Source organism: Peromyscus californicus, unplaced genomic scaffold, assembly GCF_007827085.1.
Source record: "Peromyscus californicus insignis strain IS unplaced genomic scaffold, ASM782708v3 Scaffold_12__1_contigs__length_115047231, whole genome shotgun sequence".
In the NCBI taxonomy this organism is placed as follows: domain Eukaryota; kingdom Metazoa; phylum Chordata; class Mammalia; order Rodentia; family Cricetidae; genus Peromyscus; species Peromyscus californicus.
Window position 1 is genome coordinate 72,150,854 of NW_026294413.1, and position 27,294 is coordinate 72,178,147.

The following is a 27,294-nucleotide window of genomic DNA, read 5'->3' on the forward strand; positions in this document are numbered from 1 at the left end:
TTAGCAGCTGGAAGTGTCTTCTGTTCTGTGGGCATGACAATGGAGGTGGAGGAGGGTGGAGACCTTCAATCCCAGCAGGTGTCTCTGTAAGTTCAAGGCCAGCCTGATCCAGTGTTCCAGGCTTCCAAGACAGCCAGGGCTTCACAGTGAGACCCCATCTCAAAAACCAAACCAAACAAACAAACAAACAGAAAGATTTTCTTTCCTCAGCCAGAACATACATTTGTGATTTGTAACAGTGTTAGGCTCCCCTTTCTGGTTTTTTTTTATCTATCGCCCAACAAAACTTGGATTCTAACAGAGCAAGTTGGGAGACACATTGAAGGCTCTACTAAGAGATTATTTGGGTCATGGTATGTCAGATCAAGAACTATGACTCCCTTTGGGGAGGCAGAAGGAATGGAGGCCACTGATGTGTAAACACAGTAAGGAAATGTTTTTTCTTCTGCATCTGATTTAACTCTTACCTCCAAATGCATTACCCAGTCCTGTTTCTCAGGAGCAGTTGCCAGGGAGACGACTACGTTATGGTTAGTATGCATGAGGCTTAGCAGGGAAAGGGTCCATGGCTGAAAACCCTGGCTCCTTGGGCTTTCTCTTCTCCCTTTCTCTGTCTATGGACCAATCTGGTCCTCACATTCATGAGACAGAACTCACTAGATGCTGCACACACGAAGTTTATTATCTCCTAGGTTTCCCGGTGTTAAAAACACAGGGCCAGGGAACCAGCAGGTGAAGACGGCTCCTCTCTACTTGTTCTTTTGGTCATAGGTGCCGGCCCCCTTGTAGCCGCTCACATAGCCCGAGTTGTCCGCGGTCTCTTCCCGACCTTCGATGCCCTTCCCTTTGCCGCTCTCATCAAAGCGCTCCTTGTGGGTTCCAGTGTACTTACTGGTGTCTGTCAACCGGTCGACGCCACCCACGGTGGTTGCTTTCTGCAAGCCGGGGATGGGGTGGGGGCTGAGCCTTCCTCCTTTGCCTGCACTATCACAGCCCTTCCCCACATTCGGTCTTAGAGCCCTAAGGCACGTGCTGGGGAGTCTTAGAGCCCTAAGGCACGTGCTGGGGGTCTTAGAGCCCTAAGGCACGTGCTGGGGGTCTTAGAGCCCTAAGGCAGTGCTGGGGGTCTTAGAGCCCTAAGGCACGTGCTGGGGGGTCTTAGAGCCCTAAGGCACGTGCTGGGGGTCTTAGAGCCCTAAGGCACGTGCTGGGGGTCTTAGAGCCCTAAGGCACGTGCTGGGGGTCTTAGAGCCCTAAGGCACGTGCTGGGGGTCTTAGAGCCCTAAGGCACGTGCTGGGGGTCTTAGAGCCCTAAGGCACGTGCTGGGGGGTCTTAGAGCCCTAAGGCACGTGCTGGGGGTCTTAGAGCCCTAAGGCACGTGCTGGGGGTCTTAGAGCCCTAAGGCACGTGCTGGGGGGGTCTTAGAGCCCTAAGGCACGTGCTGGGGGTCTTAGAGCCCTAAGGCACGTGCTGGGGGGTCTTAGAGCCCTAAGGCACGTGCTGGGGGTCTTAGAGCCCTAAGGCACGTGCTGGGGGTCTTAGAGCCCTAAGGCACGTGCTGGGATCGCTTGCGCTGCCTCTGGCATGGCGCTGCTTCCTGAGGCCCAGACACAGCTGTGGGCAGGAACTCTGACAGAGCCATCGACTCCTGAAATAGGAGGGTTCTGCTGTGGGAAAGGACAGTGGATTTCTCCGTATCCAGAGGAGTTATTCTGATCAAGCTACTGCCAGAGGGCTTCAGTCCCAAGCCCTGCCTCCAATGTGCAGAGTCCAGAGCACTATTTGTACAGAGGAAACAATTTAGGAAGAAGTGGGGGGGAGAGGCAGGACGTCCGAGATTAAACCGTTAATGTATGGAGGAGGAGGAGGAGTCGGGGGAGCAGGCACCAAGTTCCTCCAGTGCTAATGCGCCTCCAAAGCCACGGAAGACTGAGGCGTCTAGACCAGGCATGAGACTTGAAAGCGAGTCTAAATCCCACTAGTGAAACAGCTATGCTGTGGCTAAGAGTGTAGCCAGTTGCACCTGGAGCAAGTCTGTCTTTCCATGCCCTAGTCCTCTCACCTCCAGAATGACTGCAAGGGTGCTAAAGTCTCCCAGTACAGGCTTTTCAGTCTGTCCCCTGAGTTAGACTGCTGACAGGACTTGGGGCCCTGAATCGGAGCAGGGACTGGAGCAGTAGAGGCTAGGGAAGTGGGGCTCCGGGCTGGAGATGAGGAATGCTATCCTTCAGGCAGGTGTGGCAGCACACACCTGAAATCCTAGCGCTTGGAAGGCTGAAGTACGAAGATCTTCAATCCAAAACTAGCCTGGGTCACACAGCCAGTTCCAGGCTAGTCTAAACTAATAGAGTAAGGTCCTGCTAGACAGAAAGATAGACAGACAAGAAGGGAGGGAGGGAGGGAGGGAGGGAGGGAGGGAGGGAGGGAAAAAGAGACAGGAAGGAAAAGATCAGACAAAAACGAAGTTCGTTACTCACAGTAACACCAGTGGTGGCAGGGTCCTTGCCTTCCATGAGTTTATAAACATTCTCCAAAGCCTCATCTAGGCTCTTCCCCTTGAAGCGCTTTTGGCCCAGCTCCTTCATCGCCTCTTGAAACTGTTGAAAGTTGATGGTTCTGGCATTCTTGGCCCTGGCCAGTCAGACAGAAATCCAGTAACCGTGGAGTGTGAAGTCACTGCCTCCCAACATCCACCTTTTTCTCAGTCAGGCATGGCCTCTTTAATCCTGCCAATGAATCTTAAGAATAGGGATCAGGACAGTGCCTGGCACCTGCCAGATGCTCCTTATGAATCTTCCATCATAAGAACTGTGCCATCTGGCTGGGCGGTGGTGGCACATGCCTTTAATTCCAGCACTGGGGAGACAGAGGCAGGTGGAACTCTGAGTTCAAGGCCAGCCTGGTCTACAGAGCAAGTTCCAGGACAGGCTCTAAAGCTACACAGAGAAACCCTGTCTTGAAAACCAACAACAACAACAAACCCCAAACAACAACAAAAAGAACTGGGCTGTGACCAACTACCTTTTCACCTCACCCCCCAGCTTTGGCCCCTTACTTCACTTTGCTGAACACAATGTCCACATCTGTGGAGGTCACCGCCTTGCCATCCATGATGCCGCAGTCTTTACAGAGTTTGGAGAAGTTCTTGTTGGTAATTTCGGTGCCACTGCTGGATGTGTCCCCAAAGACGGCAAACCGGTGGAACGTTTTCTCTGCTTCTGAGGCCATGGCCAACTGCACGTGGGGGTGGGGAGGACAGAGAGTAGAGGAGGGGACTGGGGGTGAGGGGTGGTACACTGCAGCAGCCCCAGGAACAACTGTCCTCTCCCCGCTGCTCTCCACTGTCACCCTCAGCTTTCCATCAGCGCACTGATGCAGCTCCGGCACGAGCCTTCCCTCCCCAGCCACCACTGTGGAGCCTACCGGCAAGCTTAAACTCCCGTGCATCAGTAATCCTCCCTCCCTGCCTCCCACTTTCGCATACCTGGGGGCCCAGGTGGTGTCTGCGATTTTTTGGATACAAGTGTGTGCAGCTATGTGGGAGCCAGATGACTGGGGAGAAGGTGTGGTAACAGGGAGACAAAAAAAGTGAGTGAAGACAGCAGAAAAGAAACACTATGATGTCACAGTGTAACGTGACATCACTTCTGCCTCTGCTGTCTTCCCTCCTGGCATCAGAAGCAGAGGTTGACACATCAATGTCCAGCCACGGCATTGAAATGAGCAAAAGCTTCAAGCTGTGTCATGGCTGTGGAGTCATGGCTGGCAAGACAGGACCTTTGAACTGAGCAAGCTGCCAGCCTGTTGGCATTTTCAGATGATCGAACTCCCCTGATCACTTCCGCCCAGTTTACTAATCTTATGGGCTCTGGCCTCACTATGCCCTCACGTGGTAGAATCCCCTTGGCCTATAAAGGCACTAATCTAGTTCCTGAAACCTCATCATGAGCACCTCAAGTCCCACTTCTTAATACCATCATGTTGGGAGGGAGGATTTTAGCATGTACACTATGGGGAGATCCAACCACTGAAGCATCTGGGATTGAGTTGAACACTGCCCTCCTGCCTGACCTCCCAGGTGTACTGACCAGCATGCACAATCCCTCTGGCTGTGGAAAAACAACCGCAGCAGGGAAAAAAGCAGAGGACCTGGAGTATAACAGGTCTATATAAAAGTAGTGTGAAATGTACCAGAGAGTAAGTCTCAAACTCTCAAAATCCCCCAGATAAGTTTCTGAGCACTCCCAAATGTCCCTTAATAGTTCTTTTCTGGACAAAAGCCCTGTAAGAGATGAGCTTCAGGGATCCCACTGCAGATTGGTTGCTTTCTTGTCTTAGATAATCAGGACCTAATTCCTTTAAACGGTTTGTAATCTTATAACTTCATTATTGTCAGCGGGGGTGGGGGGGTGGGGGTAGGGTGGGGTGAGTTGGCAGCGCACGCCTTTAATCCCAGCACTTGGGAAGTAGAGGCAGGTTAATCTCTGAGTTTGAGGCCATCCTGGTCTATAAAATAAACAAACAAATAAATAAAAAAATATTCCTTTCCATTCCTCTTCTTGCATCCTTATTCAAGTCTTTTTCAAAATCATTTTACGTGGGCTGGAGAGATGGCTCAGCGGTTAAGATCACTGGTTGTTCTTCCAGAGGTCCTGAGTTCAATTCCCAGCAACCACATGGTGGCTCACAACCATCTGTAATGAGACCTGGTGCCCTCTTCTGGCCTGCAAGCATGCATGTAGGCAGAACACTGTATACATAATAAATAAATAAATCTTAAAAAAAAAAAAAAAAAAAAAGAGCCAGGCGGTGGTGGCGCACGCCTTTAATCCCAGCACTCGGGAGGCAGAGCCAGGCGGATCTCTGCGAGTTCGAGGCCAGCCTGGACTATCAAGTGAGTTCCAGGAAAGGCGCAAAGCTACACAGAGAAACCCTGTCTCGAAAAACCAAAAAAAAAAAAAAAAGTCATTTTACGTGCCTGCATGTATGTATGTATGCATCAAGCGTGGGTCGTGCCCAGGGAGGCCAGAAGAAGATATCAGAAAGGCATCAGATACCCTAGAACTAAGTTTACAGACAGTCAAGAGCTGCCATGTGGGTGCTGGGAACTGAACTCAGGACCTCTGGAAGAGCTTCCAATGCTCTTAACCACTGAGCCATCTCTCCAGACAGATCCAAGTTTTTTTTTTTTTTTTGGTTTTTCGAGACAGGGTTTCTCTGTGTAGCTTTGCGCCTTTTCCTGGAACTCACTTGGTAGCCCAGGCTGGCCTCGAACTCACAGAGATCCGCCTGGCTCTGCCTCCCGAGTGCTGGGATTAAAGGCATGCGCCACCACTGCCCGGCCAGATCCAAGTCTTTTTATTTCACATCTTGAGGATTATCTGGGCCTCTTATCTGAGGCTTCCAAATGACCACTTTTCCAAATTCAATACTTTGCTCATTTCTACTCCACAAACTAGCTCTATTACCCTTTTCCCATTAGAGTAATGTTCCCCACACAGGATTTTCTATACACTATTCCTGCTCAAGAGCAGATTATGACACCTGAGTACAGTGACACATGCCTGTAATCACAGAACTCTGGAGGCCAAGGCAGGAAGATGAGTTCAAGGCCAGTCTTAGACACGTGGCTAGTTTGAGGACTACCTGATACCCTGTCTTGTAACACGAATCTTAAAAGGTCTTATAATAAAAAACCCAGAGCCAGATATGGGGGTGAAAGCTGAAAGATCAGAGAAACAGAACAAGCCAGCCACGTTCTTACCTCTACAAAATCCTCAGCTTCAAGAGCCTGAGTTCCTGTTTCCTCATACCTTATATACTTTCTGTATCCTGCCATATTACTTCCTGGGATTAAAGGCGTATGTCCTTCCCAAGCAAAGACATGAGATCTCAAGTGCTGGGATTAAAGGTAGGTGTATGCCACCATGCCTGGCTCTGTTCCCAGTGTGGCCTTGAACTCACAGAGATCCAGATGGAGCTCTGCCTCTGGAGCGATAGGATTAAGGGTGTGTGCCACCACTGCCTGACCTCTATGTCTAACCTAGTAGCTGGCTCTGTCCTCCAACCCCCAAGCAAGTTTATTAGGGTACACACTATATCACCACACTGTCTCACAGAACAACTATGCCATGACTCAAGGATAGTCAGGAGTGAAGAAATGTGTCAGTGGTTAAGAACTCATAATGCTCTTGCAGAGGACCTGGGTTAAATTCCCAGTACCCATATCAGGCAGCTAACAACTGCCAGTGATTCCAGCTCCAGAGAGACCTGATATCTCTTTCATGGGCATTGCACTCACGTGTATACACTCTCTCAGACACCTAAATAAAAATAAAACATCTTCTCCAAAAGGCATAATCTATGGTTCTTACTGCCAAATATTTTTGTCTAGCATTCAAGGAGGCAACTTGGCCCTAGTCTATCTCACCAAGTGTCATCCACCTCTCACTAACATTGCTCTTAGCTGGGGCCCCAATGGCATAACAGTTATGCACTCAAGAGGCTACCTGGTGGAAAGAGAATAGTCCCTGGAGGGGAATGAATCTGGTGGGGATTCACATCCTAGGTGTGTAATCAGCTGGTGGCCATGGGCAAGTCATGAATATTTCTGGGCTTCAGTTCCCACGTCTGTATAGTTAAGGACAACAACACAGCGTTGGGATCACACATACTACCACTCATGCTCTTCAGGGTAGCTCTTGCATTTCTGCCTATACTTTCTCTTCTGCTCTCTGCCTGGAGCAAATGGCCCTTTTCTCCCACTCAAATATCCTATTTCTCATCTGGGTGGTTCACCCTAGCAACAAAAACCCTTTCTTCTGAATTATAGAAACATATGGCTCTAGCCCTGTGGGCTCTAGCCTCCTGGGGTTGGGGATTTCAGAAGTACTGCTAGAGGCCCTGAAATCTTTTGGTACACACAAGATTAAGTGTGAACACTAAATAATACGCCTTGCAAAGGCACATATGATTGTCAGAGTACTGCAAAAAATTACTTTTAAGGATTTCTTAATTTCTAATTTGTTCTTTCTATATCAGGGGTTACTAAAATCATCCTGGGGAAATGAAAATCTCTTCTCTCCTAGTGGAGAGCAGTGGGGGCCTGCTGTAAGACTGGTTCTCTGTACACTGATCTTACAGACTATTTTCCCTAGCCTTTTCTTTCTTTTTTTTTTAAAATGATTTATTTATTTTTATTTTATATGCATTGATGTTTTGCCTGAATGTCTGTGTGAGGGTGTCAGATCTCCTGGAATTAGAACTACAGATAGTTGTGAGTTGCCATGTGGGTGCTGGGAATTGAACCTGGGTCCTCTAGAAGAGCAGTCAGTGCTCTTAACCACTGAGCCACCTCTCCAGCCATTTCTATATTTATATGCTTCCTTAATCACTGGATCACAAAACTGACCAAAGCATACCAGTTTTTAAAATTTCATCTCTCCAGTGGTTCCCATATTGCATGTGGTTGAAATTGTCACTCAGCTGAAAGCGTAGTTCCAAACTGCTTTTGGCCCAGATAATGTCCGTGTCGGGACACTTGCACTCAGGTCTGTCTTGAACCTACCCTGCTGGTAAAGAACAATGAGGCAGAACAGAACCAGCCTTCTTTGGGCCATCTGCCTAGAGACCCCTAGGTCTAGGGAGTGACAGATCTCAGTGGAAATTTCCCACCTTCTGCCCTCCCCAAGCCCCTGTGTCTGCCCCTTATCAGGTTCCCCCTGAGTCATCCTGACCCAGAGACGAATTTAGATGCTGGAACCTTCCAGTCTATCCCTCCCCCTCTCCAAGTACGTCTAAATTAGACACGTGAAAGAAACCTGCAGGCTGAAGTGCTCGGTCCAGCTTCTCCTGATCTCTACCTGCCACCAGGGCTGTCCAGTCATTTCTTATTTTGCGCATCTGGAGCTCTGATCTCTGTTCCAGCTTTCTCTTGTCCAGGAGAGCATTAAACCTGCACGCTGGGGCTAGGCAGAAAGCTAGTGCCGGGTTTCTGTGCCAGTTTCTAGGGCAATACTTATGAAGGGAGCAGGAGAAAAGAACAGATGAAAACTTGAGGCTCCATTTGGGGCATATAGGAAGCTCTTTAGGTCTAGGGTGTTTTTTTTGAAAGCTGGATTTGAGCCTACCCAGGTCTCCTCCTCCTCCCTCTTGGCCTCTCCTTCTTTCCAACAGACCTGCCAAGTGGGGATGAAAGGGGCATTGATGTTCCTTGGGGAGGGGGGTTGTGGGTGGTGAGGGTAGTTCCCAGGCAGGGGGGAGGGCAATTTTGGGGTCTTAGGGGGAGCAGTCTGTGCTGGTGTTGCAGTTGGCAGCTCCTGTTCCATTGGACATTGTTTTCAACTGGCCTGGCGCCCAGCCCCCGAAATGGCAAGTCTGGAACTAGGCTGAAGGGGGATGGGGTAGGGTTGATCCTGGGAGCAGGGGTGCGAGAACGAGGCCATGTGGGGAAATTCAATCTGGTTGCCCAACACAACTTTCAGTCTCCATAGCCGTCAACTATTCCACTCCAACAAGCCTTCCTTTAAAGAGCACAAGGGAGGATTGTCTCAGATGTGAATCCTGTGGAAGTCTAGGATAGGATGGTAAACGCACCTAGGCACGAGAGTCGGCCCAGGAGACAGTAGCTCAGGAGAGAGACATCTGCAACGGGGAACTACCACTCAGTCTTTCTGAGCAGATCTCGCCCTCCTTTTCGGGGTTGGACTGGGAGGGGTTAGCGCCTGGGCCACAGGGTCTCTTGGGTCTCAGCCCAGGACATCGAGTCCTCCCCAAACCCTTACTCCACCCCTGCAGGGTTAGCTCCGCCTCCGCGCCTGTTTACACAGGAGTCAGAGCCCTTGGGGGGTCCCCGGCCCCTCCCCTTCGCCCCTCCCTTCCCCCCTCCCGCGTTGGGGCCTTGACCCGGGAGTCGCCGTTGGCCATCATCTTCCCCCTCCTTCGTTCACCCTCTATTTATAGCGGCCCCCAGCATTTCCACACCCCCCCGCCCGCCCCTGCTTGTTGTCCAACTTCTCACAGAGCGGCCGGAGAGCAGGCGGCGGGACTCGGCTGAGGAGGTACCAGCACCCCATGCGCTCGGAATTCCTGCGCCCTCGACGCCCTGTCCCCAGACTCGCTGGCACCACTGCCCCTACCTGCCCGGAGACCGGGTCTGAGCGATGGCCCTCGCCCACCTCCCCCTTCCTTGACCTAGCTCTCTGCTTCCGGGCGGGCGGAGCTGAAATCGTGGGACGTGGGCACCTTGGGTCGGCCTCCCCCGCTCGATCCGTCGCCTCCACTCAATCTGGGGGGCTAGGAAGAGAGCCAAAAGTGAGCCTGGCAGAGCCAGGTCACAGTAGGGGGCGCCGCTGAGGTGGGCGTGGAGGTCATTCGGAGGCTTGTGGGGTCCCCACGCACGACCCACTTCACGGGGCTCGAGGTGGTGGGGAGCAGCCGGAGGAGAGCCTACGAGCATCCCCGCCGTGTGTTCCCTAGCCTCCCCGTCTCGCCCCTCCCCGAGCGGCCTGGGCGAGGTACCCTCGCGTGTGTTTGGGGGTCGGGGCGGATCTGCAGGGAGATGGCCCAGGGGCGGGCCCGGGGCGGGTCCGTGGGGAACCAAAGCTTAGGGCGGACCTAAGTCAAAGGCAAGTGAAGGTGGCAGCGACCGCGGCGGCTGCAGCAGGTAGGGGGAGGGGCAAGCGCGCCGCTGGGCTGGGAAGGCGCCGGCCCCGAGGGTGGGCATTGTGGTCCTGGTCCCCGGGCTGCGGGCTGCGGCTCCGGGGAAGGGGCTGGCCGAGAGAGGCGCTCCGCTGCTGCGCACAAAGGCGGAGGCGCTGCAAAGTGCAGGACGCGTTTGGGACGCGCTGGCGATGGTGTCCCGGGTCCTGGGCGCTACGTGTCGGCCGTGCGAGGGTGTTGGTCCGGAGGAGGACCGGCCGTCAGGGACTCATGGGGGCAGGTTTCAGGTTCTGGGAGCGGCCAGTCACAAGTCCTACCCATCCTTTCCCCGCTGGCATGTGCAGTCGGGGAAGTCCGGAGGTTACGGGACCGCCCTGTTCCCCCTCCGCTTTCTCCACTAGACCTCCAATTAGACTGGGTGGAGGAGAGACAGATGAAGGCATGAAGCTTGTTTGTTTTTAAATGGTGGAGGAAAACGTCATTCTGTGCTACCTACTTATCAACTGAGAGCTGTCAAAAACCGAGTAGTAACCGACCGGACAAGGTCACATGGTCGTGGCAGTAGGGTAGGACCCAGAGGTTCGGACACAGTCATGCTGTCGCCATGTCACCGGCGCGGACCTGCTCGTGTTGCCCCGCATGCCCCTCCAGCTTGTATTGATTGAAGCTTAGAGAGGACGTGTTCTCTGGACTCAGTCGAGATTAGGGTTAGTGACCCTGGGAGTCTGGGTCTTGGCTGTGTCGGTATGTCCTTAAAAGACCCAATCTATCTCCCATGTCATTCACCTTGTTCCTATGTTTTCTCGGACCCCAGAGTCAGGACTAAGAACCCTGACCTCTAGTCTCACCCCACCCAACCAATAGGAGCTCAGTAAATTGACCCCACCCACCCCCCCAAGCTGCCGGCTTCTTTCTTTGCAAGTCTGTACAGGTGCTCTGCTGCCCTGTAGACCTTTCAGTGTTGATGTACGCCACTTATCCTGTACTTTGGAAGGGAGACTTTTTTGAGTCGCTGGAGGAAGGGAGACGTTGGTTGGATTGGATATCTATGTCCCTCTGTTGAGTACTTCCAGTTGGACATTGCCTTGGTCATTTTTAGCCTCTTGAGATGCTGACATTGGAGCTATAGTTGAAGGTCATAGTCAATTGTGAACTCTCACTGCCCTATCCCTTGGTGCATTTACAGTGTACCCAGTCATTGAGCTACGACAGGGAGTGTGGGGCGTCCCCTAAATATAGCTTAAGAAACTGGAGCCTCTTTGCTTCCCCACCCTAGTGTTTCCCTCCAGGATAGGAGAGGGTGTTGTGGGATATTCAAGAGGAAGGATCGTCCCGGGGTGTGAGTGTTAGAGGTGGAGGGGCAGCCGTGGGGCCTGGCCGTCTGAAGAGATGTGCTGTCCAGATTCTGTCATCTTTTGCAGCCCTCCTAGTTACCCTGGAAGTGGGGGAGGGGAGCCAGAAAAGCCCTCTGTGTCTCGGAGTCTTCAGCCCTGGGTTCCCTCTGCACCCTGCACTGACCTGGTCTGAGAGAATAGAGAGGAAGAGTGAGCTTGAGCAGCCTCCCAGTCTTTTTGTTGTCTTTCTTTTTTTTTTAATTTTTTTTTGATTTTTTGAGACAGGGTTTCTTTCTCTAGCCCTGGCTGTCCTGAAACCCATTCTATAGATCAGGCTAGCCTTGAACTCACAGAGCTCTGCCTGCCTCTCCTTCCTAAAAGTGGTAGAATTAAAGGCGTGCACCACCACTGTCTGGCTGGTTTATGGTTTTCTTAATCCTGCCAGGCCACCATGGCAGAGCTGCAGGAGGTGCAGATCACCGAGGAGAAGCCACTGTTGCCAGGACAAACGCCTGAAACTGCCAAGGTTAATGGTGACTTTTTGACTTCTCTGCCTCTGTCCCATACTCTGGAAAAATCCCCCGTAAGCCTCCGCCTTCCCCAGGCCCACGGCTCTCAGGCTAACGCACATCCCTCCTTTATCCATCTCCTGCCGTCTCTCTTGTCCTAGACATTGTAAACGGGAGCCCAGACCTGGCTTGTCACTAACCTCCATCCTCTCCTGTCTCGTTCCTGTCGATCTTCTGTGTCTGGTTTCTGTTGGTCTCTCTTTGCCCACCTCGTTGTGTCTCTCTCCACTTGTGATTCTCCGTGGTGTGTGTCTGTGTGTGTCTCTCCAGGAGGCTGAGTTAGCTGCCCGAATCCTCCTGGACCAGGGACAGGTAACTGTGGGGCAAGGGCCAGGGCGGGAGGGTGAGCTCTTCTCTCCCCCAGTATTGAGAGGGCCCCAGTCTGGCTCTTTACACTCCCCCACCCCCACTCCCCACCTTTCTCTTCCCTTTTCTCTCCTTTGAGTTCCTTAATCTGCAGTCTTCCATTATTTTCTATCCTCCAACCCAGTTCCACTGTCGTGGTCTCCTAAGAATCCATCAATTCTGTGTTTAACCGATTCTTCACTTCCTTCTGCCTCCCCTTTTTGGAAATTTTCAGTATATTTTCTCCCTGATGGTGGCCTTTTCTCTTACAGACTCACTCTGTGGAGACACCTTATGGCTCTGTCACCTTTACCGTGTATGGCACCCCTAAACCCAAACGCCCAGCGATATTCACCTACCATGATGTAGGACTCAACTGTAAGACCTTTGTTTCTTCTCCTTCTTTCTGGGAAGAGGCAGGGGAGGGGGAAACCCAGTGTGTCTGGGGGCAGTCGTCAGTATGGCCAGCCAGGGAGCCCAATGGCACACCAGAGAGAATTTGTCCTCCGCTTTAGCGGGAGAGGATGGGCTCTGGCATGAGGATGCTTTTTTTTACTTCTGATTTTGTTGTTGCGGGGGGGTTGTGGATTCTCTTTAGATAAATCTTGCTTCCAGCCACTGTTTCAGTTCGGGGATATGCAAGAGATCATCCAGAACTTTGTGCGGGTTCATGTGGACGCCCCTGGAATGGAAGAGGGGGCTCCTGTGTTCCCTTTGGGGTAAGAATTAGTTCCTTACGCCTTTTCATAAGCAGGGGTGTGGGGGGAGGGGGTGAAAGGGAGTGCACAGTGCACTCTGGAGGAGGCAGAGAAGACGCTGGCAGAGGATATGGAGCTTACTCCAAGGAAGAGGTCTATGAGGGCAGCTTGGTAACCTCAACATTTCTCTCTTTTCTAGGTACCAGTACCCATCTCTGGACCAGCTTGCAGACATGATTCCTTGCATCCTTCAGTACTTAAAGTGAGAGGCCCCGGGAGTCCTTCAAGCCAGTGTTCTTTTCAGCATAAGGAAGCCCCTAGAATGTGGTCACCATGGTTCCTGGGCTAACTTTGGTCTCAGTATATCCTTCCCCTTCCGTGCTTTTCACCTTGGCCGTTAGGAGGAAGGGCAGTGGGCTTGGAATGTTGACTGGAACTCTCAGAGCAGTCTCACTACTAAGTGAGAGAAAGAGGATGAAGGGTGGGGTCTGCTTCTCTCTCTGATCTGGAAGTTAGGCAAGAAGAGGTCCAGGTGTCTCACCCCCGAGGAACGAGATAGACCTGTCTTGGTCCCCATTCCTGTCTTCCTTAGTCACATTTGTACACCGGGAACCAGGTGTGTAAGACAGAGGGAGACGGGAGATCAGGCTCACAAGGGCCCTCTGGCCTGCAGAGGACAATACTGATTTCTGGGTGTTCTCTTTCTCTCTCAGATTTATTTATTTTTATTTTTATGTGTATGAGTGTTTGCCTACCTATATGTACGCATTGCCACATGTATGCATGGTGCCCACAGGGGCCAGAAGAGAGTACTCGAGCCCCTGGAACAACTTAAGATATAGATTCTTGTGAGCTACCACGTAGGAGCTGGAAGTCCAGTCTGGGTCCTCTGCAGGAGTAGCAAGTGTTCTTGACTGCTAAGCCATCTTGCCAGCCTGATTCCTGGGATCTTTTCTTGGCTTAGCTTTTCCTGGCACCCTGGTTCTCAGTGACTCTGGTTTACTTCCTTGCCTGTCTCCTCCATTCGTCCAGTTCACTAACATCACACCTGTTTCATATTCTGCTTTAAAATCCATAGCTCCCGTTCCTCTGTGGAATCAGGACTGAGAACAAGTTTGAACTCATTTCCTAGAGTTGAGAATGAATAAGCTGTGTGTGTGTAGGAAGAGATGTGTTTCTTTTCAAGACACTAGTTCTTCAAGAGGAAGCTGAGCCTAGACTTCAGGGATCTACACTAAGTACCAGGCATTCGTGGGGCCTTTCTTTTTTTACTTCCCCAAAGGGAAAGGCTTTTGCTGTCCTCTTCTGTGGCTATGACCTCAGGAAGGATGATGAGGAGTTTGAAGAGATTGGGCTGTGACAGATTTTGGCTGCCAGAGCCTGTGACGCCTACATTTCCCTTTTACAGTTTCTCTACAATAATTGGAGTTGGTGTTGGAGCTGGAGCCTACATCCTGTCACGATATGCTGTAAGAAGCAAAAATTGCCAGACTGGGGAGTGGAGGTACCCCCCATGTTGGAGAGAATATTGTAGGCATGGTCCACACTCCTGGAATTCCAGCATTTTGGAAGGAAATAGGGAACAGGGTAGAGAGTATATGTCATTTAGGAGTCGGGGGTGGGGCGTGGGGGGTGGGGGTAGGTGGGGCTCAGTGAGGCAGAGACAAAGGAGTGGCTGCTTCTGATCTCCTTCCTGTTATCCCTTAGCTGACCCACCCGGACACAGTTGAAGGTCTTGTTCTCATCAACATTGATCCCAATGCCAAGGGCTGGATGGATTGGGCAGCCCACAAGGTCTGGAGGGGCCTTCGTTCTGACATCTAGGGTGGGGACTGTCCTGGGATGCCACTGCCACTGTAACCGAACAGACTCGGACTTCGAGGGAGGGCATAGTGGGGTACAGAAATGAAGATGCGTTGCTTTGCCGGGGTCTCTTTCCCCACAAGATGCTGAACTCCTTCTCCTGCCCTGCAGTTAACAGGCCTTACCTCTTCCATTCCGGAGATGATTCTTGGACATCTTTTCAGCCAGGTAAGTGGCTGTGGAAGGCGGAAGAAGTAGAGGTGGGTGACCAGCAGGGACCTGCATGCTTTGGGGGTGGCTTCCTTAGCTGGGATAGGCTCTGGGGTGTGAAGATAGTTTCAGCCATTGTTGGCTTCCTTTTCCAACCCTACTTCATCTCTTCCGGACTTCAGGAAGAACTTTCTGGAAATTCTGAGTTGATACAAAAGTACAGAAATATCATCGCGCATGCACCTAACCTGGAGAACATTGAGTTGTATTGGAACAGTTACAACAAGTGAGTGGGCTGTGTGCACACGGGGAGATGGAAGTGGAGAGAGGGTCGTGTGCAGCGTGCAGGGTGGGGGGGGGGGTCATGTGCAGCTTCAAGACAGGAGGAAGGGGATCTCACATTTTTTTAAAAATATTATTTTATGTGCATTGGTGTGGGGGTGTCAGATTCCCTGGAACTAAGTTACAGATAGATGTGAGCTGCTATGTGGGTGCTGGGAATCGAACCTGGGTCCTCCGGAAAGGCAGCTAGTGCTCGTAACCACTGAGCCATCTCTCCAGCCCCGGATCTCTCATTCTTGTGCCCTTCCTCACCCTGAGCTGCCTCTGACCAAAGATCTAGGGCACAAGTGATTATTGGTGGTGTGCTTTTGGCATGTGCCTGCCAGCTTCTGTGGTCTCCTCTCCCCCATTTTAGCTAAGGGGGGATCAAACCCAGTGCCTTGTGGATAGATGTTACGCAGGTACTGTACCACCGAGCTGCAACCCCAGACCCTGGTATTCACTTTTCATCACCAATAGTTGACTATAAAAACAGGGAGACAGCTTCCTACGGAGGAGGTAGCTTATTTAGATAGACAGCATGGCCCGCCAAAAACAACGTCTCTTTGAACCCTCTCCAGCCGCCGAGACCTGAACTTCGAGCGAGGTGGTGAGACGACCCTCAAGTAAGACGTTGGTAGATACAGCTTTGCCCTGTCCCTGGGTAGCAGCACCCCTTAACCTTTGTAGAGAACTTAGCTGTCTGTGACTCCTTTCTGTGTAGTGAGTTGCCTCCCTTTGGGCCTTCCCCTTTGGACCCTCTTGCTGAGCCGGCTGGAGAAAGGTGGCTGGTTCCTCCTTGGAGCCGGACATCTCTCCAGCTGCTCCTCTGGGAAGTGGTAGGGGAGGAGGGGCAGGGCTCACTGCCTCCTCCCCGACCCCGTGTGCCTCTAGGTGCCCTGTGATGCTGGTGGTAGGAGACCAAGCCCCTCATGAAGATGCCGTGGTCAGTAGTGACTTTCGGGGCAGTGAGGGAACGTTGGGGTCAGGAGCAGATCTTGCCAAGGGGCAAACTCTGGGACAGGAGGAGCAGCTTTAGGAGTTTTTATTTCTATTAAGAAGTAATCGGGTAGGAGGGGGGGCTGACAGAGAAAGGGAAAAGAACAGGGTCCCTTGGAGGGTAAGGGCTGTGGGGAGGGCGAGCTCATTCATCCAGCCTCCTACTTATTCCAGGTGGAATGTAACTCAAAACTGGACCCCACACAGACCTCGTTCCTCAAGGTTAGTAGTCCTGCTCTAAGCCTTGCTTGCTTCCTGGCCCCCTATCCAGGGCCATACATACTCTAAATTCCGGCCTCTAAGCCTTGGGAGTTCATGATGGGTCACCGAAGAAAAGGGACTAAATGAGGACGCTGGTGGGAAAGAGCCCCTTGCCCTCTGCATGGGTCATCTGATATGTCCGTGTGTCCTTCTTTTCTGGGTGGCTTTTTCCTGAGCAGATGGCTGATTCTGGAGGTCAGCCGCAGCTGACTCAGGTGAGTACCCCGCCAACCGTGGGATGGGGAAATGGGATGAATTATTCGTGTCCCTGATCTGTGCCATTTGCCACTGCTGTGGCCTTGGGCTTTCCTGGTGTCTACTGGTATCTCTCTGACCCCCTCTGCTTGTCATGTGCCCACAGCCAGGCAAGCTGACTGAGGCTTTCAAGTACTTCCTGCAAGGCATGGGCTACAGTGAGTATTGGGACAGAGGCTACTATGAAGAAGGGAGAGGATGGTCGTGAGGAGGGTAGACCCATTTTAGGTTGACTCTTGGGCTCACATTTTCTTACAAGTCAAGCTCACTGACTCTCTAGGCCCAGTTATCACTTTTATCTTCGCCTAGGCCCCCACTTGAAGTTGCCAGCTCCCTTCCCCATGCATCTCTGATGGCTGCCTTGTCATCTGTCTCCACAGTGGCCTCATCCTGCATGACTCGCCTCTCTCGGTCCCGGACGGCGTCTCTGACCAGTGCAGCGTCCATTGATGGCAGTCGGTCCCGCTCCCGCACCCTGTCTCAGAGCAGCGAGTCTGGGACTCTCCCTTCTGGACCCCCGGGGCACACCATGGAAGTCTCCTGTTGAATGACCCTCATGGCCCCGGTGTGGGAACCCAGCCCTCACCTCCTGCAGCACTAACCTGAGAGGTGTATCAGGGCATTGGGCCAGAGGAAGCAAGGAAAATGGGCAGATCATGCAGGGAGATGACCTTGATCTTTAATTGCTACCCTAATCTTGACCTTTAACCTGTGATTTCCTTTATCTCTTAGGAGAGATGTCCTAATATCTCTTAGAGATCCAGGCCCCCTAAATTATCCCCTCTCCCATTTTGGTGTTGAGAAGTCTTGTGTCTTCTCTCCCTGACCTAGGTGTCTGGAGGTGAGGAATAATAAGTGGTTATAGCTGCCATGGGGCCTCCATCACTCCCTCTCCTCATCCCATATTGGCAAGGGTAGGAGAGTTGGGGTGTGTGTGTGTGTGTGTGTGTGTGTGTGTGTGCGCGCGCGCGCGCGCGTGCGTGTGTGTGTGTGTGGAAGGGTGGGAGATGGGGAGCTCCATTCCCCAAAGCTGACAGTGGCTTTGTCTTGACTCTTCAGACCTCTGAAGGCAATGGGCCCACATGAATGTCTATGGGGGGGCATGGGGGAGCCTGCTGGTGGGTCAGTGGTCCTTAAAATGTGACAGAAATGTCCAGCATGTAAAAGGAAAGCTAGAATGGGAGTTGGTGGACAGTGAGTAAAGAACAGTGGTAGAAGGGTTGGAGCTGGGGCAGTAGAGTGGGGCCTGGGCCATTTGACTGCACTAACTTTGGTAGCTGTCAGAGTGGGTCTAGGGGAGAGAGCTGAGGTCAGACTGCTTGGGGCTCGGTGCATAAGGGTGGGAAGGGCTGCCTCAAGCTCTGACCATACTGTTAGGTGTAGAGCGTGACCTCCTGTCTCCCACAACTTCTGCTGTGACAATAAACTATAGAGGAAACTGAGCACCGTTGTTAATCCTGAATGTGCCTGCAGCCTGCCCCTTTCCTGTCCTCTTCTTGCTCCTCTTAAAGTGCTACAACCTGGGAGATGGCTTGTGGAGTATAAACACTTCACGCAATGTGATCATGGGATCCAAGAAAACGATACTGGTCTTTCTATTAATATTTTTATGTTTGGGAAAGGGGACTATTGAAGACGTCCTTATTATTTGTGGGTCGTTGAGAAAGAATAGGACTTCAGGGATGTCATCAATGTCATGCTCTTTAAGAAAACCGACTGAGGGGACTGGGAAGATGACTCAATGGTTAAGAGCACTGGCTACTCCTCCAGAGGACCTGGGTTCAATTCCCAGCACCCACATGGCAGCTCACAACTCTAGTTTCATAATTCTAGTTTCAGGGGCTCCAACACCCTCTTCTAGCCTCCAAGGGCACTAGGCATTTGGAAGACTCAAGAAAGACACAGTAAAAGGGAACTTCCTTTGAGGATTTTATTCACTGGTGGAATCCAGGGGATCTGGTAGCTAAACTATGCATAGTTCTTCAAGAGCCTGTTAAACAAATATGAGTAACAACCAGTGGAGATTCAGATGTCTTGTAGCTGTTGTAGGTTGATTCTTGCGCTCTTGAGGCGAAAGGGGGAGGGGCTGGGGAGATGGCTCAGAAGGTAAAGTCCTTGGGCAACCATAAAGACCTGTGTTCAGATCCCTGGTACACAGGGAAAAAGCCGGGTTTGATTGTGCACCTGTAATCCCAGTGCTGGGAGGCGGAGACAGGAGGACACTTGGGTGCTCACTCCCTGGCCTGTCTGGCCAGTCAGTGGGCACAGGTTTCGGTTGGGACCTAGTGTTGGGAGAATTTTCTTCCTGAGGGTTTGGAACTAGGCACTGTCTAGTCCCTCCTTATGAGGTCCCAATGACAAACCAGAGTTCCCCCTGGGAAACCAACTAGGCTTAGAGACTGTGGGTGACCTACGGCAGGCAGGCACACTGGAAGGTTTGTACCCAGCATTGATGATGGCTCCCCATTGCTCTTCAGATGGGGCTCCCTCTTAGTCTTCCAGGCCCTATACTGTAGCTCCTCTCTGAGACTCCAAGGCCTCAAGGAATCAATCAGTGCAGAAATGGTTGGGAGGAGTGGCTGGATTCTCAGGTGGGGGTCCAGTGACCCTGCTTCCTTCCTACGTGTCAACACGCCTAGCTATGAGGACCTTTTGCAAACAGGCGTGGCGATGGCGGCTGTTTGATTTAGGTGTTGTGCTGGACAACACCCAGTCTCCAAAAATTAGGTGTGGAGTGATGGATGGACACACTCAAAGTCCACCTCTGACCTTCACGTGTGGGTGTACATACATATACTTAAACACTTAGGAACACACACACACACACACACACAAGTAAAAATAAGACAGCACTTTATAGAAGTGTCAGAAGGAACAATGTGGATAGAAAATTATGGGGTTATCAAAGTTTGCTTTAGGGAAACCTCACTTGTACCATTTTCCCAAGGACATTGACTGGCAGACTGAGCCACTTGGTATCAAGTGCTCACTTTTAGACATGGTAGTGAGACAGGCTTATGTCCTTGATGCTGATGTTTTTTCCTGTTCTTTCTTGGGTTGGAGATTGAACCCAGGACCTTGTACATGCTAGGCAAGTGCTCTATTACTGAACTGTGGCCCAACCCTTAATCCTGTTTAGGTGTTGTCGGCCAGTGTCAGAGAGGGTTAGAGTTAGCTCCTGGATGGAGGTTGGGTCAGACAACCGAGACTGCTGAAATGCCACACTGAAGAAAAACAGAGCATGGCTATAATCACTGGGCTCGTTTAGCAAAACGTGAGGAAAAGGCGAAGAACTAAGGCCTCAACCAGCCTGTACTGCTCTTGTGTATTATGGAAGGGAAGACAGATCTTTGCTTGGTATCTGCCTACAAAGGTCATACTGTCAGCAGAGTAATTTTCACAACTGGGAACAAATTTCATTTAAGTGTACCTGTATTCTCATACAACTATAGATGTTTCGGCTCCTCCAGAAATCTAAGGTAGGAGAAAAATGTTCTGCAGGAACTGGGGGGAGGGCATTTACTGTCCTAAATTGACCCTATTTTATGTCCCGCCATGTTCTAGTTCACCCATGGAGACACAGTGCCCCCCTGTGGTCAGCAAGGTCCTCCATAACTTTACCTGGCCCCTCCCTTTCCATGTATTACAGCCCCATTGTTCTCCATAGGCTGTCCTGAAATCCAGGCCTGCTAAGAACTCAGAGGCTCAGGGGGGCACGGTACAATTTGACAGAAGCAGAGTTACAAAGTACCAGCTTACTCTCTCCTCTTTAGATTTGGGATTCCTGTTTGAATCTTGTTTTATTCCCAAGGAATGTAAATGTCCTCCAGACTTTAGGGGCAGGTAAGGTGAGAGACTACTCAGTGAGAATGAGAAATCAGAAGAACAGAGTGAAAAGGAGACTTACAGTTTTATATAGAAAACCTGGCGAGGTGGCGGTGGCGCATGCCTTTAATGCCAGCACTCGGGCAGAGATAGGTAGATCTGAGTTCGAGGCCAGCCTGGTCTACAGAGTGAGTTCCAGAACAGCCAGGGCTACACAGAGAAACCCTGTCTTGAAAAACCAACTAAACCAACAATAACAAAAACCCACCAAAACTAACACACACACACACACACACACACACACACACACACACACACACCTCATAAAGACATTTTTCAAGGAACAGTAGTGAGCTTCATAATGACATTTTGGTCAGCCCAATATATCTATCATTGTATATGTGATGATGGTTCCGTAAGATCCTCTTACAGACTCCAGAGCTTTCTTGGTTTGTATAGTGCATTCTCTAAAGTTTCACAATGACAAACAAGAAAAAAATCATCTAATGTATGTTTCTCAGAACATATCCCCATCTTTAAGCAATTATAATTATACCAACAAAACAGTGACATTACAGTAGGCAGGGTGGAAGAAAAAACATAGCGAGGGGAAATATTGGAGTAGGAGACAGCACTTTTTAAAAAGAGATTTAGGAATAACTGGAAAAGACGGGTTTGGTGAGGAAGTCTGGTGGCCAGAACAATGTAGCTTATTTTTAACCAGATCTCTCTGCTGGTAGACTCTAATGATGAGTCCCTAGGAAATGTAGGGCACACTCTGTGTTTGACATACGACAAAGGAGAGTCACTAAGAACACAAAACAAAAAGTATTCTACAGCCAGGACTTTGTAAGGGTCCCCACAGACTGCCCCTGAGGCATAATCCATTTTGCCTTTCCTTTGCTAGCAGCAATGGGCTACCCTCAGGTTAGTTAGCGAACTAGACGGTGTCCACACACATCCCATCCCACTAAGTTCTGGCAGCTGTTCATTGTATCTAAGAACAAGGGACTATCCTCTGTTGTGAGGGAGACAAGATACTCCACAACTTCTTCAGGGAAGGACCAGGAGGCATGAGCTATCCCAGCACATGAGTCTGGGCTTTAGCTCACCCCTCTCTTTCTGGGGTACCGGGGATCAAACCCAAGCCCTCATGCACACCAAATAAGCAGCTTTCAAACATGTGGATCCTTGGCTGACAACCTGCCCGGCTCCAGTAAACTCTCTCAACTCTGGTTTCTTTTGCATTCTTCACAAATTACCTTCTTGTGACTGCAACATCCAAACCAAAGGAAACCTATCCTCCAGCCTCGCAGCAAAGGAGAGGCAGGAAAGCTCACAGAAAGGTTAACTTCAGAAGATAGCGCATTGGTAGCAGAAATAGAAAGCTGGCTCTCTGCAGGAGGTGGGTTGGAAGCCTAATGCTTGAGTTTTCTCCCCACTTATATACAAAATATACGAGGGGGAGACTGTGAGAGACGGACAGAGTGACAGTGTGAACTGAAGTTCCTGGAAAGAAGTTCGCACACTGAACATTCTACGAGGCTGATGAGAAGATGGGAACTTAAATGACTGTGGAGAGGTTGGCATGTTGCAGGTCTGGTGCTTAATTACAGTGTACCTTCGGCTCTCTTTAGCCCCCTAGATAGCTATTCATTACTCGCCTTTGTGTCTGACTTGACAAGTTTCTGACTATCAGGTAGAATCTTTTGGGATGAATTAATAGATCACTAACTTTCATTAACCCTGAAAACTAAGACTGTCATCAGACAGCATCCGAGGCCTTTGAAGTTTTGACTTATGACTTTGTCCTGTTACTATATAAAAAAAAATGATGAATGCTGGGTATGGTCTTGCACCCCTTTAATCCCAGTACCTGGGAGGCAGAGGCAGGTGGATCTCTTGGAGTTTGAGGCCAGCCTGGTTTATATGGTGAGTTTCAGGCTAGCAAAGCTGCATAGAAAATCTCTGACTCAAAATGAACAAACAAAAACCAAACCAACAAAAAAACAAAAACAAAAACCAACTGATCCAAACAAAAGCAACTACAAACCACGAAGCTGTCACCATGGTGGAACATGGAATGTGTGGTAACCTCAATCTTTTCTGGGCCGCAGCCACTCCTATGTGGCCCCAGAGAAAACTTCCTCTGTTTTACATCATCACAGGAAGGTGTGAAAATTGTCACACACACACATTCCTGATTATCCCACTAGCCTGGATCCCCTTTCCTCCTCTTGAGGTCTCATGTTCCTAGTCATCTTCTGTTCCAGCCATCCTAAGGCTGCGCCAGCCGCCCGCAGCTGCCCACCTTCTTTCTGCCGTGGTTCTTAATGCCAGTTCCAATTCCGTGCTGTTTTCATTTGTGCTTTCTGAAAGCAGTCTGTCCTTCTGTTGGTCCAGACACTCTCCCTGGTGTTCTCCAGATGGAGCCACCCTCTAGCTTTATGTCTGCTCTTGACACAATATTCTTCCAACTAAACACATGTCTGGCCCTGGTTGGTAAGAATTTGGGGGAAAAGGAGGAAATAGATATGGGGAGGAAAGAAAATATTGGTGGCTTTGGAGAAGAGGCCAACGGGGAATCCGGAGTTCCTGGGAGGGATGAGGACAGAGCTCACGACTCACCAGCAGCTTGAGGTATCTGACAGCACCAGTGGTCCAGAGACACTGGGAGAGCCACAGCAGGCCAGGACGCTTCTCCTTCAGGTTCCTTTCACATTTAGACACGTTCCTGTGATGGGGATAATTCTCTAGCTTCCATACAAGCCCAGCTCTTTCAGTTTACCCTGCCAAAGTTCTGGCAAGATCATTTCAATGTAAACATAGCAGGCCATGATGACGTGCAGGACAGCTCCGTGTTCCTGTGGCTTGACCAGAGCAGTACCAGCCATTTCTAGCCTCAGGATTCTGTTTGGTTTTACTCAATAAGACACTAGCAAATCAGAACAAGGAAATAATTTATTTTAGCACCTTCCGGCTTGGGTCCCTATAGATCAAAGACACAGCTGTCTGGGCCGGTCCTTTCCAGTTTCTACTAAGAGCATGCTGATTACTCAGCTCCAGGGTATTGTACAGTCCTTTGTACATTCCTTGCTTTGTCTGAACCCTGCCCACACACACCTTACTGAACACCCTTCCATTCAGCTTCCTCAATTATGCTGCACACTCTCTGAGCTGATCTGGGATTCTAACATACAGGGTGAACATGGCTGTTTGGGAGGAAATCCACAAGGAAGGAAAGACTCTATGGAGCTTTTCATCCAGTTATAGGAAAGTGAGTTTTGAGGCCCCACTGGCTAAGTGATCCAACTATTTACCTTTTCTGAATGCCAGTTTTCCCGGGTTACTAGAGGGATAATGTCGCTGCTGGAGTTGTGCCAGTGAGGTGATGTGTGTACAAACAGTAGCACAGCACCTGTCACGCTGCAGGTGTTCCCTGCCGAGGCCAGTGCACTGGCACACACCAGGTTCTCCTGGGCACCTCACTCCCTGCATCTGCTGCGGAGAGGACACCAGGACAGAGCTCCAGGGAGGAGCTCCCCCTCCCCCTCTCCTGGTTTTGCCCACCTGTTGCTTTCTCATGGATCCCTGGTTGTGGAGACCGGATTTAGACGTCTCACTTTTTTAGGGGGGGAATAGGGCAGAAAGGAGACAGAGACAAGACAAGAAGGATTCAGGAGAGTTTGTTCATGTTAAGGCTATTTGGGCTATCACACTGAAAATCAAGAAGGGGCAAACTGGTGAGGGCCAGTGAGCTTCCGGGCACATCTTTCCTTCCTCGTCTCTTCACCAAGTGTGAGATGCCAGGCGAGGGCAGGGAGCAGTTACCCTGTCCCTCCTCAATTCCAGGCGAGCTACTTTGGGCACTGTCGTTAGTAGCAGCTGGTCAGGCAGGAGAAGGAAAGTCACTAAGTGCTTATACCTCAGAGTAATCATCCTAGGTATTTATCTGGCGATGTTCCCCCTCTGCAAACACTGGCTTTAATCCTTCAGCCTATGGCAGCCAGAAAGAGAGAAGCTCAGAGAATAGCAAGAGTGTCCCTGAGGCCACACAAGACTCAGTGTGAAAATAGGAACTTGGTGGGGATGACAGGCAGACACTGAGAGTGGGTGAGGTAGTTAGTGAAGGAAAAATACCTAGCCCCTGGTTTCTGGTTTTAGACACCCTTCCTCCTCTAAATGCTGTTCTAATTCTCAGCTCCCATGGGTAAGGGAACAAAGGGCTGTTGAAGTTTTAGCAATCCTTCTATGTCTGGGGGGATGGCCTGTAACCACTGAAATGACTACAGGTCCCAGTTCTACCCACACTCCTTTTTCCCTATCAGAGATGTGAATTACAGCATGGTTGAAGGGAAAGGGTAAAATGGGCATTTTATTACACATAAGAGCAACTCCGGAGTGATGGTCTTCACACCAATGTTCCAGTTAAACAGGCACTCAGACAAAACATCCTTTCTAAGTCTTGAGCAAGAACAGGGTCTCACACATATAAAATCTGGGATAGTCCGTGCCTAGTAAATGCTTAGTCTCACTGAAAAAATGCCTGAGGACCAAAGTCATTTAGGGGTGTCCTCAGGAGAAGCCATCCTAGATAGGTCCATCAGAGCAGTGAAGAATCTCTCAGGCCCACAGTGCAATAAGAGCCATGAAGGCAAAACCAGCCGCCACACAGCCATACTTGGCCAGAGGGGCCTCAGGACAGGCCAGCTCCCGGGGCAAAATTTCTAGGAAGGTGACATACAGGAATGTGCCAGCTGCCACTCCCTCTAATACAGCCTGGGCTAATCCCTGCGCTGGTCCTGAGGCCCCTCCAGCTACAGTCATTCCTAGGGCTAGGCCCACAGGAGACGTGAGTGCTAATGACAGTATGCAGAACACGGCCCACCACGTCCCGGTGCCAATCTTCAGCAGCCGGAGGCCTACACTGAACACCACGAGCCCCTTATGAGCCAGAACAGCAACCCAGAGCTGTATAGTAGCGGCCACTGATGTCTGCAGTCCCACAGCTAGACCTTCAAACACGGAGTGAAAGGACAGGGAGAGCAGGAGGATGAGGGCGCGCAGGGGACCCTGTGAGGGGGAAGGCACAGGCGGGGGCTTGTGGAATCCAAAGGCGTGGGTCCCTCCCCATTCCTCTTCCTGCACGGTGGGTCTTCCAGCATGCCCGTGACCGTACTGCAGCGCCAGCGACTCCAAAAGGAAGACGAAGAAAAAGCCCAGGGAGATGACGAGCTCTCCATAGGGATACTCCACCTAGGAACAGAAAGACGCCCGTGAGCCAGGAAGGGAAGGAGACAGTACCCCGGGGGGACACCGGTCAGGGGAGAGAGGACAACAGGGAAAAGCAGCAACAGAGCAGGAGAGGGAACGAGGCTGAGCAGGCATGCAGAGTGAGAGACCCAGAGGGGCTGAGGGGCCAACCGGCACTTGGGTTAGACACAGCGGAAGCTAACGTGAGTATGTTAGAGGGTCCAGGGCAGGACGGACAGAGTAGAGCAGGAGCTTCCTCTGAGGGCCCACCCACAAAGGGTTAGGTTGGCGCCTTCTTTCTTTGCATGGTTTGGGCTGAGAAGAGGTTCCTGGTACTCCTCACAAATCAGAAGGGCACGAACAGTCCCTGGTTCTCTTCACTCTCCAGATAGGCGCTAATAGATACTTACGAAACTGGAAGCGGCATCATGAGAAGAATTTCCCTTACCTCCTGTGCTATTCTAGGGAGACAGAAACAGAAATCAGACTGCGTCTGAGGCAGCGCTAGCTCCTGTCCCGCCCTTTCAGCAATCAAGCTTTCCTTGGAAGCCCAACCTGACCACCGTCCACCCTTCTATCAACAGCTGCTGACCATACGCTCTGTGCTCGTCTGCTTCCCGCTTTCCTCCCAGCCTCTGGTGATCACTCTGGCCCCATAGCCCCTCACTTGATTTCTCTGCTACCCACCTGCACCATGAATTTCTCAATTTCTGATTCAATTCCCTCCAGGGCTTCAGCAGTCATATGCATCAACCCTGCGCCCAGAAAGACCCCGGCAGAGACGCAGCCCAGCAGGCTGAGAACTCTGTAGTGACGACCTAAGAAGAAAGCCAAAGTGATTCTTCAGTTAGCAACGAGATAAGTGGGAATGAATGAAGAGCAACAGAGAGCACCCGATGTCTTTGGGGGCTGTGAGAACCCAAGCCAGATGTCAGGGAAGGGCTGGGTTAAGCCTTGGTGTAAGGGACAGAGACAGAGTGGGGCTATACCTGTAGCTGCATCCATCTGGAACCATTTGAAGCAGATGGGAGTAAGGCCACAGCCCAGGGTGAGAACCAGAAGGGCAAGCAGGCAGCCAATTTTCACTTCCAGCAGTACCTCCATCTTTGGGGTGTAGGATAAGCAGAGACCTCAGAATGACAAATGCAGTGAGCAGCAGTTCAGGTGACCCAAGTGGAGTGTTCCCTTGAGTGAATTCAGGAGACTGTTGCTATCCTTTGTCCTGGACGGTCCGGACTTCCACAGGCCTGGGCCACATAGCTGACTGGGGCTCAGCTCCAGTCACCAGCCCTCCCACTAACTAGAGGCCCCTCCCCTGCCTCCCGCCTCCCTGAGCTTCCAAACCAGAAACTCCAGACTCCCTGCCAGGTGTAGCTCCGTGAAATCTTCTCTTCAACGCTGTGACTAATCCAAGAGCTCTGAGGAATCTTAGTTCATGTCTGGGGTTGATCTAACCTCAAATGGGACAATCTATGGTAGTTATGTCCCAGCTAATTTATGTGTGGGGCAATGTGGTCCTGCCGCAGTCAGGACAGTTAATCTAAGCCTTCCATACTCTACCTTATGCCAAGTCTTACAGGCTGCTATGCTGATACTTGAACTGATGAACCCTTTCAGAGAGGATTTGGGGCCACTTGAGGGTAGAGGGGGTGGGGTTGAGCAGAGGGCTGCTACTCTTCTGTGGGAACTAGCGAGTGAAGGGATTCCCCTTGCCTCTAATTCCAGAAAAATAGCTCCAGGCCTGGAAATCTCCAGAGAGG

The 27,294-nt window shown here is 51.0% G+C and overlaps 3 protein-coding genes across 17 annotated transcripts; 1 reads left to right on the forward strand and 2 right to left on the reverse strand.

Annotated features, from left to right (window-relative positions):
• Positions 1–661: 661 nt before the first annotated feature.
• On the reverse strand, positions 662–9,353 carry Tppp2 (tubulin polymerization promoting protein family member 2). Of its 9 annotated transcripts, none has more exons than XM_052733342.1 (5): positions 9,139–9,308; positions 7,822–8,017; positions 3,057–3,235; positions 2,479–2,632; positions 662–935 (listed from the first exon to the last, which is right to left on the reverse strand). In XM_052733342.1, the coding sequence occupies exons 2-5, from the start codon at positions 7,885–7,887 to the stop codon at positions 750–752; spliced, it is 585 nt and encodes a 194-aa protein (XP_052589302.1). In that variant the 5' UTR covers positions 7,888–8,017; positions 9,139–9,308; the 3' UTR covers positions 662–749. The 9 variants fall into 9 exon arrangements, with proteins under 9 accessions (XP_052589302.1, XP_052589300.1, XP_052589304.1 ...); XM_052733340.1 differs by lacking the exon at positions 9,139–9,308 and adding an exon at positions 8,131–8,178; XM_052733344.1 differs by lacking the exon at positions 9,139–9,308 and adding an exon at positions 7,423–7,569 and having other exon boundaries at positions 7,864–8,178.
• On the forward strand, positions 8,935–17,898 carry Ndrg2 (NDRG family member 2). Of its 7 annotated transcripts, none has more exons than XM_052733332.1 (16): positions 8,935–9,060; positions 11,441–11,521; positions 11,835–11,876; positions 12,182–12,287; positions 12,508–12,628; positions 12,807–12,869; positions 14,016–14,076; positions 14,315–14,401; positions 14,582–14,638; positions 14,803–14,906; positions 15,523–15,567; positions 15,836–15,887; positions 16,115–16,162; positions 16,381–16,416; positions 16,563–16,614; positions 16,837–17,898. In XM_052733332.1, the coding sequence occupies exons 2-16, from the start codon at positions 11,447–11,449 to the stop codon at positions 17,001–17,003; spliced, it is 1,116 nt and encodes a 371-aa protein (XP_052589292.1). In that variant the 5' UTR covers positions 8,935–9,060; positions 11,441–11,446; the 3' UTR covers positions 17,004–17,898. The 7 variants fall into 7 exon arrangements, with proteins under 7 accessions (XP_052589292.1, XP_052589294.1, XP_052589297.1 ...); XM_052733337.1 differs by lacking the exon at positions 8,935–9,060 and adding an exon at positions 9,416–9,516; XM_052733333.1 differs by lacking the exon at positions 8,935–9,060 and adding an exon at positions 9,651–9,665.
• Positions 17,899–23,224: 5,326 nt separating this feature from the next.
• Positions 23,225–27,202, reverse strand: LOC128107467 (zinc transporter ZIP2-like). Its single transcript, XM_052733357.1, has 4 exons — positions 26,524–27,202; positions 26,222–26,352; positions 25,945–25,995; positions 23,225–25,537 (listed from the first exon to the last, which is right to left on the reverse strand). Exons 1-4 carry the CDS (start codon positions 26,636–26,638, stop codon positions 24,905–24,907), a joined length of 930 nt encoding a protein of 309 aa, XP_052589317.1. The 5' UTR covers positions 26,639–27,202; the 3' UTR covers positions 23,225–24,904.
• Positions 27,203–27,294: the final 92 nt, after the last annotated feature.